This window comes from Sturnira hondurensis, unplaced genomic scaffold (assembly GCF_014824575.4).
Source record: "Sturnira hondurensis isolate 20B ecotype Veracruz unplaced genomic scaffold, ASM1482457v3 Scaffold0003801, whole genome shotgun sequence".
Lineage (NCBI taxonomy): Eukaryota > Metazoa > Chordata > Mammalia > Chiroptera > Phyllostomidae > Sturnira > Sturnira hondurensis.
In genome coordinates, this window is record NW_028076432.1 from 3558054 (window position 1) to 3575594 (window position 17541).

The window sequence follows — 17541 nt, forward strand, 5'->3', positions numbered from 1 at the left end:
AGCAAATATATGGAAACTCATATAACTAAACACCAAAAAACAATCAAAGTAAAAAACACTCAGAGGGCCTGAATAGACATTCTTTCAGAGTGATGTTTTTTAATAAAAATCTGTTCATGTCACTCCCCTGATTAAGGACAATCAGTATATTCTCACTCCTTACAATGACTTCTTACCATGGTCTACATGAATGAGCTTTTTCCTATCACACCTCCAGATTCATCTTATGTCACTTTCTCCCTGGTCATCCACTATTCCATTATGGTGGCCTTCTTCCAGTTCCTTGAACATGCTACACTCAGGGGGTTTGCACATGCTGGTTTTCCCTTCCTCTTCCTAGCAGAGCTCCCACTCATCATTTTGATAACAGCTAAAATGTCACATCTAGAAAAAGGAGTCTTATTCCCACAGACTAACTCAGATTCTCTAACAAATGCCCTAAGAGCCCCCACTCTTTGTGGCACTTAAAATTACACCGACTCAGTGTAGAATTTGACATCCCATATCTTTTCCCCAGAAGGATGTAAACCTTATCAAGACAGATACAGTGTTTGCTCTTAACCATTGTATTTTCCAGTTTCCAGAACAATACTACATGCCTATAGCTCTGTACGAGTAGGAAAAGAGCCCTGGCTGGGTAGCCAAGCTGGTTAGAGTTTCATCCCCATATGCCAAGGTTGCAGGTTGTATCTCTGATCAGGACAACCAGTGAGTGAATAAATAAGTGGAACAATAAAGTAATGTTTCTCTGTCTCCCCCATCTCTATCTCTCTTTCTTCCCCTTTCTCTAGCTGCAGAAAAGTTGAATTCCTGATTTGCATTTTGAAGAGTTATAATTCATATTTACAGTTTTTTTAATGTACATTTTTTTAAATGTACATTTTTTTTAAAAAAATGTACTAATCAACTTTGTTTAACCCTTTATTTTCCAAATTTGCTTAACTATAGAACTTTCTAATATATGAGTCTTTGGCATTTCGTTAGACACATGTGATCCCAGAAATGCTGTGTGATAGATACACACTGAGTTGCCTGAACTGCCCCACCTTTCACCCCAAACAGCGAACCTCTGACACCATGTCTTTATGATATTGTCCTCCCACTAACCATCTGAAAGTTCTGGGCTTCTGAGGTGCTGCCTCTGGGGCCTGGTGACACCATGCTGGGAAGTCATCATGGGCCCTGAACAAGCAAAGAAGAGAAAATTGGTCTCCAGACAGAATGAAGCAGCAACGGGAAGAGAAATGCTAGGCAGGGCTTCCAGACTCAAATGGGGTCAGGCAGGACAACAGGAGTGAGGTGAACTAAAGGGACATGCCCTGTCTGAAGAAAATGAAATTCAGAATTCTTTCAACTAGAAGTTTTCAAACTGTCATCACCCAGCATCACCTGCGAAATTGTTAGACACAACTTCCCAAGGGCCATCCTAAGATTTATTTATTACAAACTCTGGGGTGGGGCTCAGCAATCCATGCTTTAATGAGCCCTTTAGGTAACTGTGATGCACATGCAGACATTAGACTGCCAGCCAAGCTACAAACATCTCAGAAACAAATCTCCCCCACAGGCTGACAACTGGGGACCTCTGTTCAAGGCGAGAGAAAGAGAAATAGCAGTCTGGACTTTTAGTGACTTTCCAGACCCCAGTTGCATTGACTCATGACCCCTGGTTACCCAAGTCCTGGGGCTAACCCTGCAGTTTCAGTAAGTTCCCTCTTTTGCTTAAGCTGGTTTGGTGAGGTTGTTTCTTCTACCAAAGATTAAGCTATGCCAATAAAATGAAAAAAAAAAACCCAACAACAAATAAACCTGAATTCATGGCCCAGTTCTGTCAAAAATAAGCTGAGGCCTTACACCGTGTTCCATCTCTCTGTTCCTATCAGTGCCATCCACCTACAAATGATGGATTGGCCTGGGCACCCAGGGTGTCTTCACTCTCTAATATGCTAGACAACACGCTGGCTCCTCTGGATAATCTCTTGGCTCTACAGAACTCTTAAGAAAGATCCCCAGTTTTCCTTAGTTTTATCCATTGACTCTAAGTAGTTCAAGTAAAAAAACAGAAGATAAAAACCACCTCAAATCTCTTTGTCTCTTCTGGTCTTTCAAAAGCATCATCTATTACAGAGATATTTTAAATAGGTTTATTTGATGTTCTAATTATTTTTCAATTTAAAACTAAATTGCAGCATGCTATAATTAAGCTACATTTAATTAAGGTTGCCATCGATCATAAATAGTGCATAAAGGAAAACATAAAGCCAAATTATATTTGTGGGAAAATTGTCTCTTTTGGCAGTTATTCTCTTCACAAAATGCAATTCATCCAAATAATTAATATTAAATGAAGTGGCAAATTATTTTAATGCTTTTAAACATGTAAAATCTTTACGGGAAATACCCCAAATCAATAATAGCCTAAAATAAATAGTAAGAATTTCCATTAAGCCCATAAACCCTGTGTTATATAACTTCTTAGTTGATGATGAATAAAAACTAGGAACTAGTATTGTTTTGATGCTTAAATTCCCACCTCAGCAGATTTTTCTCTGATGTTGAAATGAAAATAGTGACCAAATGCTTTGATGGACAACTCATTACAATGAGAACTGGAGGCTTCTGAAACCAGACAAAGATTTTTCTGTGCCTCCCAGATGCCAAGGAAAATAAGGGAAATAGTTCAGTCTCTTAACTTTAAGAATTAACTTTATATATGCATTTTTAAAGTGCTCTAGTAATGATCAAAATCAAGGTACAATTTTTTTAAAAGCAGAAAGACAAGGTGAAAAAATGTTGAGAGAAAATAAAAAGAAACAAGGGGGAAAACCTTTCAGCAGAGTAGAATCTCTCTCTGTGCCCCTGAAAGGTTTGGATCCAACCCGATTTGTTATCCTAGAAAATCTCTTCTGAAGAAAGGTTTCAGTGTAAGAACTGCTTGAAAGAAGCCAACCCTTTGGAAACAGCAACGGCTCGGTCATTTATTAATGTCAAGTACGCTGCCTGCGTGAACTAGCTTGCCTTTTGGAGCCACACAGAAAGTTCTCCTGCACCTGCCTCTTAACGTCCTGACACTTCTGGCTTCAATGGCAGCAGCAGCAACCACCAGGAAATAAAATTTAAAAAACAAAGTTAGACATAACTACAGTCTACTTTTTGAATAGTTGATTCATCAATTTTTAATGGCTTCTTATGAAAGTATCTTCAGTGACCACAGCATATAAAAGCCTGCTCTGATGTAAAAGGAAAAGCAAAACAGACTCATTTTCCCAAACTGACAAAATGTAACCAAATTACCACAAAACTGACCTTAGAAACAAAGAGAAATGGAGCAAAAAGAGGCCTGATTTCTCACTGGAGTCCCACAGTGGCAAACATCCCAGAACTAAGAAAAGCTGCCAAGTAAAAGACAGAAAATTAAAGGACTTTCCAAAACCAGCCAAGCCCAGTGCACACAGCGATCCCAACAGCTGGAGTGAGCTGCAGGAGCAGGACAAGGGACAAGGTGCCACCCTACTCTTTATTTACAGCACAGTTCCAAGACATTAAATCAAGGACAAAAGAAATGGCTCCTTTTTCCTGGTTGGCATCAGACATCCTTCCTTTCTGCTGCAATCACATCATCTTTACCTACCTTCTGCTTTTCACTTCGGGAGGACAAGGGTGGGGAGTGACAAATGGGACAAAGACACTTCTGTCTGAAAACAAAGAGAAATCCCTGCTTGCAGAGAAACAAAGGAACAGACTTCCTCTCTTGTGAAAGGCAGGGACCCTGCTGCAGTTATGAGGGCCCTGGCAGGAAGGGAAAGCGGCCACAGAGATTCTCCCCGGAAGTGGTGCAAAGAAGGCAAGGACCTTGCCTTCTGGCTGCTGTCACCACCATCACCCTCTCTTCTGTCTCAGCCTTCGCTCCAGCAAAGCCAGTGATAAACAAGGGAAAGTAATTTGTGTAGAAAACCAAAGTGAATGAGAATGTGGGTGGAATGAACATAAAAGAAGAAACTGAAAATGATCAAAAGTTTCTCAGCGTGTCTTTCTCAGACTGGCATAGAAATCTCTGATCCACTGCTTCATGTATTTAACTTCCAAGGAGCGGGCTAATAGCAGAGTCTTGGGATCAAAGGCATTGTTGGCTCGAAGATCTAGGTGATGGGCCCCTTCCGGGATAGTGATGGCAACCAAGGTGTCTGTGATGTTCTTGGTTACTCCACCTCCTGACCAGGGGTCTAGGTCACCATTGCTAAGTGAGGGAAAGAAAAAATAGGATTGTTAAATTTTTGTATTTATATCCAGATAAGACAGAAGAAACCTATTTTATGTATAACAGCTAAAATTACAAGCTTGCAACCTGGGGATTTGATCTGGGGGCCTAATCTGTCATATAGGAAGGTTATTCACACCAGTAAATTTTTCTGCAAACAACTACTAGAAACAGGACCAAGGAGTAAAGGTGGTGCCCGATAAATCAGTCCAGATTGTACCAAAGATTGGAATTTAGAAACCTAAATTTCAATCCCAGCTTCATCACTCAAAAGCCAGAGGACCTTCCTCCTCTGAAACACAGAGATAACCAGGCCAACCTCACAGGGCTGTTGCCTGGATTAAACTAGGTGGTACATGTTGTATTTAATAAGCACAAGTGTCAGGCACGTAGCAGTCCCTCTGTTAATGCCAGTGTCCTCCTTCCTAGGACCAGCTATCAAAGAGATAAAGAAAAAACTTTCATATATTAAAAAGCTAATTATCTCTTAGCTATTAAAAAACCTTCCTTTTTCACACAATACATCCCTTGTAGTAGAGTACTTGGGGAAATAGGGTATAAAACTGAAAAAATTCCTCCAAATTGGAATCAGAAAGTGCGGTCATTACTCAAAGATCCCCATTTTACAGTGGCTTTAAAATTAAGGACATGCTGTTAGGTTATTAGTCTTGCTGGTACATACAACACATTTCAGAATGATCTCAACAGGATCAGTCACTGAAACAGGCTATTTAGTTTAGCTGAGTAAAAATGCAACACAATTACAGAGAGCATCCCTAATAATATTTAAGAGCTTTATTGAGATATATTTCACTGCAAAATTCCCTCACTTAAAATGTACAATTCAATGGTTTTTGTACATTAATAGTTTTGCAACCATTACCATAATTTTAGAACATTTTCATCATCCTCTAAAGAAATGCATTTTCACTGGTAGCCAATAATCCCAGTTTCCCTCCCCGTAATTCCTCACTCTCAGACCCACACAACCACTGATCTACTTTTCATCTCTACAGATTGCCCCATTCTGGACATTTCATATAAATGGAATTATACAATAGGTGGTCTTTTGAGACAACAGGCTCCTTTCACTTTGGCATAATGTTTTCCAGGTTTCATCCAAGTTGTAGTATGTATCAGCACATTATTCCTTTTTATGACAAATAATATTCCACTGTATGAATATGCCACATTTTATTTATCCAATCATGAGATGTACATTTGCATTATTTCCACTTATTTCTACTATGCACAGTGCTCCTATGAACATTCATATGCAAGTTTTTGCATGGGTGCATGTTTTCATTTTTCTTCGGTATATACCTAAAAATGGAGTTTCAGTATATATGGTAACTTAACCTTGTGAAAAGCTGCCGAGCTGTTTTCCAAAGTGGCTGAGTCATTTTACATTTTCCACTAGGAACACACAAGTGTTCCAATTTCTCTATATTCTTGCCAACACATGTTATAAGTCTTTTTGATTTTACATTTTTAATTTAAGTATAGCTGGTATATAATATTATATTAGGTATATTAGTTTCAGGTGTACAGTATAGTGATTCAACATTTTTATAACTTTCAATGTGATCACCCCACTAATTGTAGTAATGTCATGATGCAAACTTATCACAATAGTATTGACTATATTCCCATTCACCTTTTTTACCATCCAAATTACAGCTTATGTGGGTATGAAATGAATCTTATTGTTGCTCTGATTTGCATTTCCCAAATTACTTACAGTATTCAGCATTTTTTCATGAGTTGATTGGACTGTGTATATTTGAAAATATGTCTATTCATATTCCTGCCCTACTTTAAAATGGGTTATCAATGAAATCATCTAATCCATTTTGAGTTAGTTTTTTGTATGGTATAATATAGGAATCTAACTTCATTGTTTTGCATGGCATATCCAGTTTTCCCAGCATCATTTCTTGAAAAATCTATTCTTTCCCCAATGAAAGAATAGATATCATATATCTATATCTATATCACATATCTATATCAGCATTCTTGTCTGCAAATTAATTGGCCATACATATAAAGGTTGAGTTCTGGACTGTCAACTCTCTTCCACTAATCTATCTATCTATCTTTATGCCAGTATAACACTGTGTCGATTATGGTAGCTATATGTTTTAATTTTTTATAGAGAAAGCTTATTTAGAAAGTCACAGAGGTAGAAGTAGTGAGCTGTGGAGAAACGGGATTAGAAACAGTTACAGAAGCAAAAGAAGGGGCCCTTAAAACTTAGGAGACAGAAGGGTAAAAGATAATGCACCTGGAGTGTACAGAGAGGGACTAGAAAGGTGCAAGCATACTTGTTATGTTGGCTTTATGACAAGTTTGAAACCAGGAAATGTAAGTTCAAAACCAGGAAATATGAGTTCTGCAAATGGCTATTCTGGGTCCATTGCATTTTTACATACATTTTAAAATGAATCTGTCAATTTCTTTAAAAAAAAACACCTGGGATTTTGGTAGAGAGTATGCTGAATCTTTGGATCAGTTTGTGGAGTATTGACATTTTAACAGTATTCGTTCTTCCAACTTCTGGCCAAGATGGAGGCATAGGTTGATATGCTTTACTTTCTTGCACAACCAATTTAAAAACAAAAAACAACCAGAACTGCCAGAAAATCAAACTATATGTAAGGTCAACAACCAAGGAGTTAAAGAAGAAACATTCATCCAAACTCGGAGGAGGGGTGGAGATGGGCAGCTGAGGTGGAGAGAACCCACGGCATGGTGCTGGCTGGCAGACCCAAATTCATGCGTGACCTCAAAGTCATGAAAGGCAAGGACCTACATCCGAGATTACTCTATTCAACAGAGCTCTCATTTAGAATGGAAGGGCAAATAAAGTACTTCCAAGATAAGGTAAGGCTGGGTAAGTTCATCATCCCCAAGACCTTAATGATATAAAATGGTTAAAGGGACTTATCTAAGAAAAAGAAGAAAATAAAAAATATGAACAGTAAAATGACAGAAAACTCACAACTATCAACAACTAAACCTAAAAAAACAAAAACAAACTGAGCAAACAACTAGAACAGGAACAGATTCACAAAAACAGAGGTCACATGGAGGATTATTAAAGAGGAGGGGGAGGGGGGAGAGTATGGGGTAAAAGATACAGGGGGGAAAAAGAAAAAAGAAAAAGAAATAAGAAGGAAAAAAGAAAACTAATGCAATCAATTTAGCAAATTTAATGGAAAATATGCATTTAGTTACTTTAAATATATGTGTGTTTGAAAAGCAATTTTAAATTCCCACCACAAATTTTCACCTCACTTTTCTTTTAAAAAATAATTAATTGTGATTAATAGCATTATTCTAAAAAAAAGCTAATCCAAAAATGTGCTTTTTGATTTTATTAAAAACAAAAGGAAAAATTCACATGCAAAAAACAACCCTTTGTTTTCCACCACCAGATATAGAGTATTTTTAAAGTAAACTAAAAAGGGGGTTTAGTTTACTCTTAAACTAAAGAGTAAACTTTAGTTTGGATTCTCTTAAGTGAACAAATAGCTTTATTCAAATTTGAAAGGACCAACCTGACTGGAAAATCCATTATTTGCAAAACAAAAAAGCCACCTAACAGCCACAAGGTAAACTGTGTTTGATATAAAAGGTTGTCTGAATCACTTTACTGACTTAGCAACAGTGTTTGGTGTTGCTGAGACACCTAAGATGTACATGAGCTTGAATTTCTTGGTCCTAGACCAGTGAAAGCTAAAGAAGTCACTGGGAAATTTACAAAAAGAAACTACTAATAATGGCTTTCATGAGAAAATCTATTGGGTTGTTCAAAAAAGCCCATTTAGTTTCTTCCATAAAATAAAAGACACATTTTTCATTTTCACCAATAACTTCATTGATTTGGATATTTTGAGTATGTCGGCATTCTCCCCCTATTGGCTTCTAGTGGGTAGGAACCAGGAGTGCTGCTGAACATCTCCCAATGCATAAGATAGCTCACAACAAAGAATTATTTTGGCCAAAATGTCAATAGTGACAAGAAGCTTCACAAAACACTTTGACACATTCAATTAGTCACAACACCTTCATATGCTTCACAAATCTTTTTCTGCACTTCAGTTGCATTTTTACCTTTCTTGAAATTATAAATCAAGATATGCCAAAAGTGTTGCATATCTTCTTCCATCTTCAATATTAAAATGGCTGCACAAAAATTCACCAATTTTGGCCCTGGCTGGTGTAGCTCAGTGGATTGAACGCGGGTCTGCAAACCAAAGGATCGAGGTTCGATTTCCAGTCAGGGCACATGCCTGGGTTGCAGGCCAGTTCCCAGCAGGGGACACACGATAGCCAACCATACATTGATATTTCCTCCCTCTCTCCTTCCCTTCCCCTCTAAAGATAAATAAATAAAATCTTAAAAAAAATTTTAATTCACCAATTTTGATGTTTTTTAAAAATGCATGGTGATATGACTGCTATCACAAAACAATCTAACAAAATTGTTTCGAATAAAGTTCAAGACAACTAAGACCTATAGGGAACCATTCCTCGTGGCATGGGAAATGTAGCCCAGTCCCCACTCAGAAAAGCCAGTGGGGAGGGAGGTCTGGTACACAGGACCCACGCCCACAGATATAGATAGGTTCTCCCATAGAGGATCAGGCCTGCATTGTACCTACGCTGCTATGAGACTTGCTTTTGCTAAAAACCCCCCACCCTGGATTGAGGCAGAAAATGTTTACTGCATATCTCTAAAGCAACTTCCTAAAGTCTGTTGCTAAACCTCCTAAGTATGGACTGTAACCAATTCAACCACTTTTCCCCTTGATCTGAAACCTCCTTCTCTTTGAAGTAATTAGCAACATTCTTTCCTTTGTTACCTGTTACAGGTAATCACTGACAGGAAACCTGTGTATGCACAGGTAAATGAGGACCATCCTTGATGTAAGGTACATAGAAAAGCAATAAAAGCCTGCCAAAGCAGGGGTTGGGGCCCTCTCTCACTTAGAGAGCGGCTATGCTGTCCCTTTTTCTCCACAGAACTTCTGTAGTCTGTGTGAATTTGTCTCTCACAGCCACAACAAATGGATCCTGTCAGCCAGGGTCCGCATCAAAGCATTGTATGGAAAAACATAATGAACTTTTTGGCCAACCCAATAGATGCCTGGATAAATTTCCCAACAATGAGCCTCACTTAACTGCTGACAACAATTAATTTGCCTGAAAAATGATGTTAAACTAATCATCTTCTCTGGAATTACCTTTCAGAGTTATATTTAAATATCAGAGAATGACCACTGGGGTAACATAATTTCTTACCAATTGGGGTTGGGGGAAAAAATTAATCCTCCCACCAAAACCACTATGAAATTTTAAAAATGCTAAAATTTTTGGGAAGTATTCTGGAAGTATTGGATTGGTCAAAAAGTTTGTTTAGTTTGTCTTTAACTTCATTCAAAACAATTTTATTAGACTGTATTGTGACAGCTGTCATATCACTATGCATTTTATAAAAACCATATCAAAATGGGTGCATTTTTGCATAGCAATTTTAATATTGAAGACTGAAGCAACCTTTTCGGCATATATGCCTTATTATTTCAAGAAAGGTAAAAATACAACTGAAATGCAGAAAAAGATTTGTGAAGCATATGAAGTTGCTGTGACTGATCGAACACGTCAAAAGTCTTTTGCACAGTTTCTTGCCACTACTGACATTTTTATTGCCACTACTGACATTTTGGTCAAATAATTGTTTGCTGTGGGACAGTCTTATGCATTGGAAGATGTTTGGCAGCACCCCTGGCCTCTACCCACTGGAAGCCAATAGCAAGAGATAGCCAACATACTCACAGTATCCAGATCAATAAAGTTATTGGTAATAAAAAAATAAAGAAAATGAAAAATGTGTCTTCTATTTTATGGAAAATACTAAGCAGACTTTTTGGCCAACCCTATGTTAATAGCTACTGTTTTTCAATCCTCATTCATTCAACAAATGTTTACCGAGTGCCTACTCTGTACCAGGCACTGACTGGGCACAGGGCATTCAGCAGTGAACAGACAGAGAATCTCTGCCTTCATGGTGCTTCCTTCCATAATAGTCTAGACACTCCCTGAAATGCCTCTGTCAGGTAGTCATGATTTCTAACTTAAATAACTAGGCAATCTGCCTGAGGCCATGCAGCTTACTCAGTGAAGAAGCAGAACAGCATCCTGGTCTCTCTGACTGCAAAGCCCAAGCTCTTAACTGGCAAATCTCCAATTACAGACTGAACTTCCCAATCAGAAAAGCAGTCATGCGTTTGTGGGAGAGAGGGAAGCATGAACATAAAGATATTTTCACATTGGACATTTTCTCACTCAACAACCAGAAATGTTTTTTAGCTGGTAGCCATTACCAGCACAGAGACACCTGAGGCTGCTCCTTACTTTGGAAAAGTGCTTTCTTCAGAAAAACAGAATTGTGAATTTTTAAGTAACTTAAAAAATTGGCATTGGAGTTTTCACTGAGCAACATATAAAACAAGATTTCTTTTTAAAAAGTAGACTTGCCAGTGCAGAAGTGGATTAACCAGCATCTTCACATCTTTATTTAACCTTTCAAGTGCCTCTGAAGCCTTCCCGAGCTTGGTATTTCATTCCTCATTTTTACCAACACATTTATGGTACATTCAATATGTGCCAGTAACTGTAGCGGGTGCTAAAGGTACAGAGATGATTGAGACTGCCCCTGACATTAAGAAGTCCACAATCTCACCCTGGCTGGTGTAGCTCAGTGGATTGAGCACGGGCCTGCAAACCAGACAATCGCGGTTCGATCCCCAGTCAGGGCACATGCCTGGGTTGCAGGCCAGTTCCCAGCGGGTGACACAAGACAGACAACCATACATTGATATTTCTCTCCCTCTCTCCTTCCCTTCCCCTCTAAAAATAAATGGATAAAATCTTAAAAAAAAAGAAGTCCACAATCTCCTGGGGGTAGACAGAAACACAGACAGATAATTTCCACACAGAGTGCTGGTGACAGTCACAGGCCCTAGGAGCTAAGCCGGTGCAGAAAACTAACCTCCCTGAGGGAGTCAGGGAGGGTTTTCTGGAGGACGCCTGTGTCTTAAAAAGAAAAAAAAGAAGGAAAAAGACATTCAGGGACAAATAAACAGTTTCCTGTGGCTTCAATGTAAAGTGCCAGAGAGTGTACTTCCATTTATTCATTCAATAAATATTTTTGAGCCTATATATCTGACAGTTCGGGGATGAGTACTTCACTAGGTTAACTCCTTTAAGCACCACAACTTTACAGGGTACATGGTATTATTATTCTCATTTTTTTCAGAAGAGAAAACTGAGGATCAAAGAGAACTTAGGTAATTTTATTTAAGTCAACTCATTCTCCCTCGGCACAGCTCTGTTAAAAAGTCCTTTCTTATAGCAAACTAAAAGTTTTTAACAATGAGCTATAATTTCAACCTATACGCTTCAGTTTTATTCCCCAAATTTTGTCCCAAAATCTGTCCCCCTCCCAGTGATGATGATGATTATTGTTATTTTGATGGCCTGAGGAAAGTAAGAGGTCAGGTGGATAACTAAAATAAATACCCGTAATGGCTGAATCCAATTTAAAAGGGACACTGTATTTAACCAAAACTCACATATTAAAGTCTTCAAGGATTTAAAGACTGCACATTATAATTCAACTTGAACTTCAGCTTTATGAGGTCAAAGCAAGGAAGGATGAGCTTAAAATGTCAGCATACTAGAACATTCCATATAAATACCACATAGAGATTAGCTCTTAAAGGAAAACAAGAACTAGACAAAAGTGCTTCCTCCTGCGAGGAACAAAGATGAGCTTGGAGACACAAGGTTTGTATTTAAACTTTTTAAAGTCCTCTTGGTCCTTTCATGTTTCCCTAATCTCAAACACCCAAATTTGGCATAGTTTCCTTAAAATTGTAAATGGACTTATTTTTTCAACTGTCACTTTTTTCAGGCTGAGCTGAAGACTACAGTTGTCAAAAATCCTATTGAAAACAAGGGACTCAATTTAAGGAAATTAAACAATAAATCTTTAAGTTTTCCATTAAAGTGTTCCTACTTTTACTTTGGGTAGGCACCCCATTGGGTGAGAAAACAGCACCAACCCAGTCAAAGAAACTGCAAAGTGGGCCCTGCTATGGGCCTAGACCCAGACTTCGATCCTTCTGATCCTTCTGTCAGAACGGCACTCCCAACTCTTCAGCGCTATTGAGCACATCCCCAAGGCAGTTTTAATTCTTGTCTCTAAGAGCTTGTCAAAGAATGACATGTATTCAATACAATTTAAACAATAGCTCCAGGTTAAGATCTATGTAAGGGTATCTCTCTACTCTTTCCATATAGATTTGGTAAGTTTTTTGATTAAGAATAGCAACTAGCTGACAACCCTTACAGCTAGTCTTAAGGATTGCTATTCTTAATAGCTGACAACCTACTGTACAAGGTAAAACATGGAAATATTGAAGTCACAATCAGACACACATAGAGTCTGCTCATGTAACTCTGATATGAACCAAAGCCAAACATGTCTCTCTAGGAGCAGTGTAACATAGGAGAACAAACAGGATTTTTATGGTCAAACTGACCAAGGTTGAAATCTGGCTTTATTAGTAACTAAAACAAAGCTGGATGAATTTTGGCCAGTGACTGAACACAGTGACCCTCACTTTCCTCTTCAGTTAAATAAAAAATGGTTATTTTTTTATTTAACTACTTCACAGGATTATTGTGAGGTTCAATTTTAGATAATGTATTTAAAGTAACTCACATAGTGCCTAAAATAGAAAAGGTTGGGAACTTCAAGAGTGTTTGTTGAATAAATACTAAAAAGTTTTTATTACCATTAATAACAACAGCAACAAAAGTAAGACAAATTGTTAAACATAAAAAAAAGTAAGACAAATTGAGACTAGATGATGTTTCATTTTGTGCTCGGGAGTTTTTAAAAATATTTTAAATCTGTTGCTGTATTGTTTTTAATCCTTTAAGCATGTTAGTAACAGAGTATAAAATCATATCTCTTCTCAGCATCCTCTATTTTTCAAAGAATAGGAAAACAGGATGCCACTATGTGTATTCTATATTGTTTATTGTCCAACATTTTTCCTGGTCCTGTTTTCTCAGCTATTCTACAAGTATCTCTATCAAGCAAAGTTTTTCTCTGGACCAATAAAAACTCACTTGAACTAGGGGGGGGGGGCAGGGTTGGGAATATAAGACAGAAAACTATACTTGAACAAGAATTAAATAAAAATAAAAATTTAAAAAAACTCACCTGAAAATGATATTTGTATGGGAACTGATGTTTTTGCCTCCATACACCGTAGTGATCCAGGAGGGCCTTGGTTTCACACCCCACTGTTTAAAACAATCATCTGAAAATTCCTTCAAGTCCCAGGAGTGAGGTTCAAACATGTCATCAACCCCATTTGTACAAAAGGGCATAACCATTTCTGTGCAGGCCTGAGGAAGCAAACCACAAGAATCTAGTGAAAAATAAAGGCACAAAGAAGTTGAATAACTTGTCCAAGGTCATACAGCTAGTAAGCAGCAAAGTCAGGGTTGGATGTCAGGCAGTCAGGCCTCAGAGCTCCTGTCTGTTAGCTCTACCCCATACCACCTCTCATTGCTCCTGGGAAGGCTTGGTTGAGAAGTCACAGAAGTTATAACTATATATTCCTTCCTTATAAACCGCTTTCTTTCACATCTCTTATACTGAATCCTCAAAACAACTCTGGGAGGAAACTATTCTTATTTTTATTATTCTCATTGTACAGATAAGAAACAAAGCTGCACAGACAGTCAAGTTAGGCTCCCCTTCTTTTATGAGGTCTGCCCAGAAGGCATCTAGCCATGTTATATGAAAAGCAGAGAGATTTCTTGAAAAAGATACAAGATACAAGAAACACTGTACATTGGACAATGACACCTCAGTCTCCTTCAAAGTAGTTACCTTGGTATATCACACAGTTCTCCCAAATGCTGTCAGCTGTCTTGTTGTATTTTTCTGAATCTCACTGATGGTCTGAAATCTCTTCCCCTCCAAAGGTGATTTTAGTTTGGGGAAAAGCCAGAAGTTGTAGGGTGCCAAATATGGGCTGTGCAGGGACTGAGTCACCTGGGTTATTTGATGTTTCACAAAAAAACTCTGCACAAGGCATGATGCATGAGCATACTGTCATGACAAAACTGCCAATCACCAGTTGCCCATAGCTGCAGACTTTTGAATTATCAACTAACTTCCACAGAGGAATGTTCAAGCTTAACACAAAAACTGATGCAGATTCACTGCTCTGCTCGCTCAGTTATTTTAAAAGCGACAGCTTCACAGTACACATAACATCTCACTCAGTGGCTATGGCAGACCCTGGCCAGCAGAGTACACCTGTTGTGGGTGACAAGAATAAATGCACAGGCGACAACAATCCTGTGGAGCAAAAAGGAATGGCATAGCTACTTTCTCAAGGGGAGAGTGCCTATGAATGCCTCGGCCACTCCCTCAAGAGGAGAGTGCCTTGACCCTTGCCTAGACAGGCCTTTATTGTTTTCCTCAGGCCTTACATCAGAGAAAGATTTATTATCTATTACATAGAATATTATTGTCTACATTTTAGGTACAATCAAGGAAATGAAAATAACATGCAGAGAGGGATGGCAGCAAGCTGATTAGCTCTGTCCTTGGGAAAATTCACACAGGCTTTGGATATTACCTTGAAGATAGACAATACACATTTGTTGGTTTAGACCACGGTAATGGAGTTTTAGCAAGAGCAAGCCATAACAGTCTGTAAGCATTTTTTAGGCCTGATTCCCATGGGAAAACTCAGTTTAAAGGTCTGGCTCCTGCCCACCATTTTGCTTCTGTAGGTTTTCTGTACAGAGCTGAGTCACACTTGCCACACTGAAAGAAACCAGTTCCCTACAAGTGGCATCTACTGCCCCCACTGACTAGTACAGTGAAGTCACCACTGTTCACACATGCGCATGCCAGTCCCCTCTCCTTGGCTGCCAGGTTATATTGATGTCATGCAAACCACTCATTACATTAACAAGGGCTGGTTTTTTTCTGGACAGACCTCATATGTGTCCATAAAATACTTCCTTTATAAAACTTATCAAGATCTATTGTACTATTAGGTACACTTCTTTTTCAACAAGCTATATGTGATGGTAAGATCATATCTTATTTATCTTTTTATCCTTGGAACCTAGAAAGGTGACTGACCACTGGTAAGTACTCAGAATATATTTGATGATGATTAAATACATGTAAGAATGAATGAGGAAATTTATCCATGATCTCTGAGTGAGGCCAAATTGAGATTCAGGTTAAGTGACAAAATTTTGTGGATTCTCTGTTACAACAGAATCATATCAGAGAAAGTAAGTACCCCTTGGGGAAACTATACACACTCACCTGATAGCTCCAGCCCAGGGTTCCCAGACTACTAGTCGCTATCTCTGACATATTCAGGCATCTCGCCTGGCCTGAATAATTGTAATATACACTCAGAGCTTGAAAAATATTCTGCAGCAACTGTGTATCCGATACATGGGGATTTTGCAAATACTGGCATACCACCTGTCATTTCACAGAAAGAAAGGAGGTAATCAGAAGAGAAATATAAAATTATCATGTAATAAAACAAAAAAGACATAGGACTTTGATCATAAAACAATCTTGAGCATTCAACTTGCACTACTTGACAATTTCTCTGTTTGGAGTATAAAAAGGGATAAATGAGGTACTTCATTTGGAGTATAAAAAGGGATAAATGAGGTACTTCATTTATCCCTTTATAAACGAGTAGACCTTTTAGCCCTGGCTGGTGTAGCTCAGTGGATTGAGCGTGGGCCTGCAAACCACACGATTGCAGTTCGATTCCCAGTCAGGGCACATGCCTGGCTGGCAGGCCAGTTCCCAGCAGGGGACTCATGAGAGGCAACCATACATTGATACTTCTCTCCTTCTCTCCTCCCCTTCCTCTCTAAAGATAAATAAATAAAAAATCTTTAAAATTAAAAAAAGGTTTTATTTTTTAAAAAATGAGTAGACCTTTTAAATTACGCCCCAAACTAAAACAAAACCAAAGTTACTTGGGTAACATGCAAAGTGCCCCCTGCCACTCTAGCTTCATTTCCTGCAGCTTTTGCTGCCTCATTTCTAGTCCACCAAGCTCTTTCTCTCATCTTTGCCTTCGCTCACCTGAAACGCCCTTTTCCCACTCTCCCACTCCACTAATGCCTGGCAAACACCACCTCACCTTCCACAATACTCAGCTCATGTATCATCTCCCCCATGAGGCCATCACTGCCTACGCCCTCAAGTTAGGGAGAAGTAAATCATTCCCTTCTGTATGCCTGTACTATATGCCCTGTGCCTATTTCTCTCAGAGGCACTGTAATGCTGTACAGCACTTGTTTGATTCCAGAACGACCTCCTCACCACTTACTCAACAAGATATCTACTAGGACCAGCTTCCAGCAACACTATCCTGGAAAAAAGGGAAACTTGGGAAGACAGAGAAAAGGCAGCACAGAAAAAGTTATATGCCTCTCCCCAAATGTGTATTTCCATATAATTTTAAATGATATTTTGTGTGGGGAAAAAAAGATTTGTTTCATAGTCAATTTCAGGAAATATATTAGCAAATGTAAACAGCTTTCTGGGCTGCAGGATCCTAAGAGCCTTTAACATGCTCAACTACAATGTGACTTTCCAAAAGGAAGATGGAGTATGCATTAATTCTAATAAGTTTTTAGAAATATTGAGTGTGAAAAAAATCAGAAATTAAAATGTTCAAATAACTAAATATTCTTTACTTTAAAAAACTAACTCTGAGGCCACACACCAGGGTTTAGGGTGCACATAGAAAAACAGAATTGCGCTAAACTGAGAGTTTCATGAACCTACCAAGTCTAAAACAATTAGAGAATGGTAAGATAAAAGATACCTAATACCATGGCACATTTCTCAGAAAACCTGGCCCTAAGAATATGCCAATTATAAATATCTAAGAAAATAGGGAAATCAAGAATCAATCACAGAATTTATCAAATTAACTATTTCCAACAGATGATCATCATTGTGTCCTGTATGTGGACACCTGTCCTGTATGTGGATTCAGCTCTTTCAAAACACAGCACAAAACCACACAGTAGGCGCGTGGATGCAGAGAAGAGCATTATGTTCAAGCACAGCATGGGAGATAAGACAGGGAGACGATGCGAGCTGGGTAAGAGGGTGCTGACTTGCA

At 38.5% G+C, this 17541-nt stretch overlaps 1 protein-coding gene across 3 annotated transcripts in view; it reads right to left on the reverse strand.

The window, feature by feature from the left end:
* Nucleotides 1-2957: 2957 nt before the first annotated feature.
* The window catches only part of PRCP (prolylcarboxypeptidase), a 73726-nt gene continuing 59142 nt past the window's right edge, over nucleotides 2958-17541 (reverse strand). For all 3 annotated transcript variants that reach the window (XM_037042828.1, XM_037042827.1, XM_037042825.1), the window contains 3 exons: nucleotides 15702-15866; nucleotides 13560-13747; nucleotides 2958-4237 (listed from right to left, as the gene is read on the reverse strand). In XM_037042828.1, the coding sequence (XP_036898723.1) occupies nucleotides 4021-4237; nucleotides 13560-13747; nucleotides 15702-15866 (570 nt within the window). In that variant the 3' untranslated portion in view covers nucleotides 2958-4020. The remainder of the gene's footprint in view (nucleotides 4238-13559; nucleotides 13748-15701; nucleotides 15867-17541) is intronic.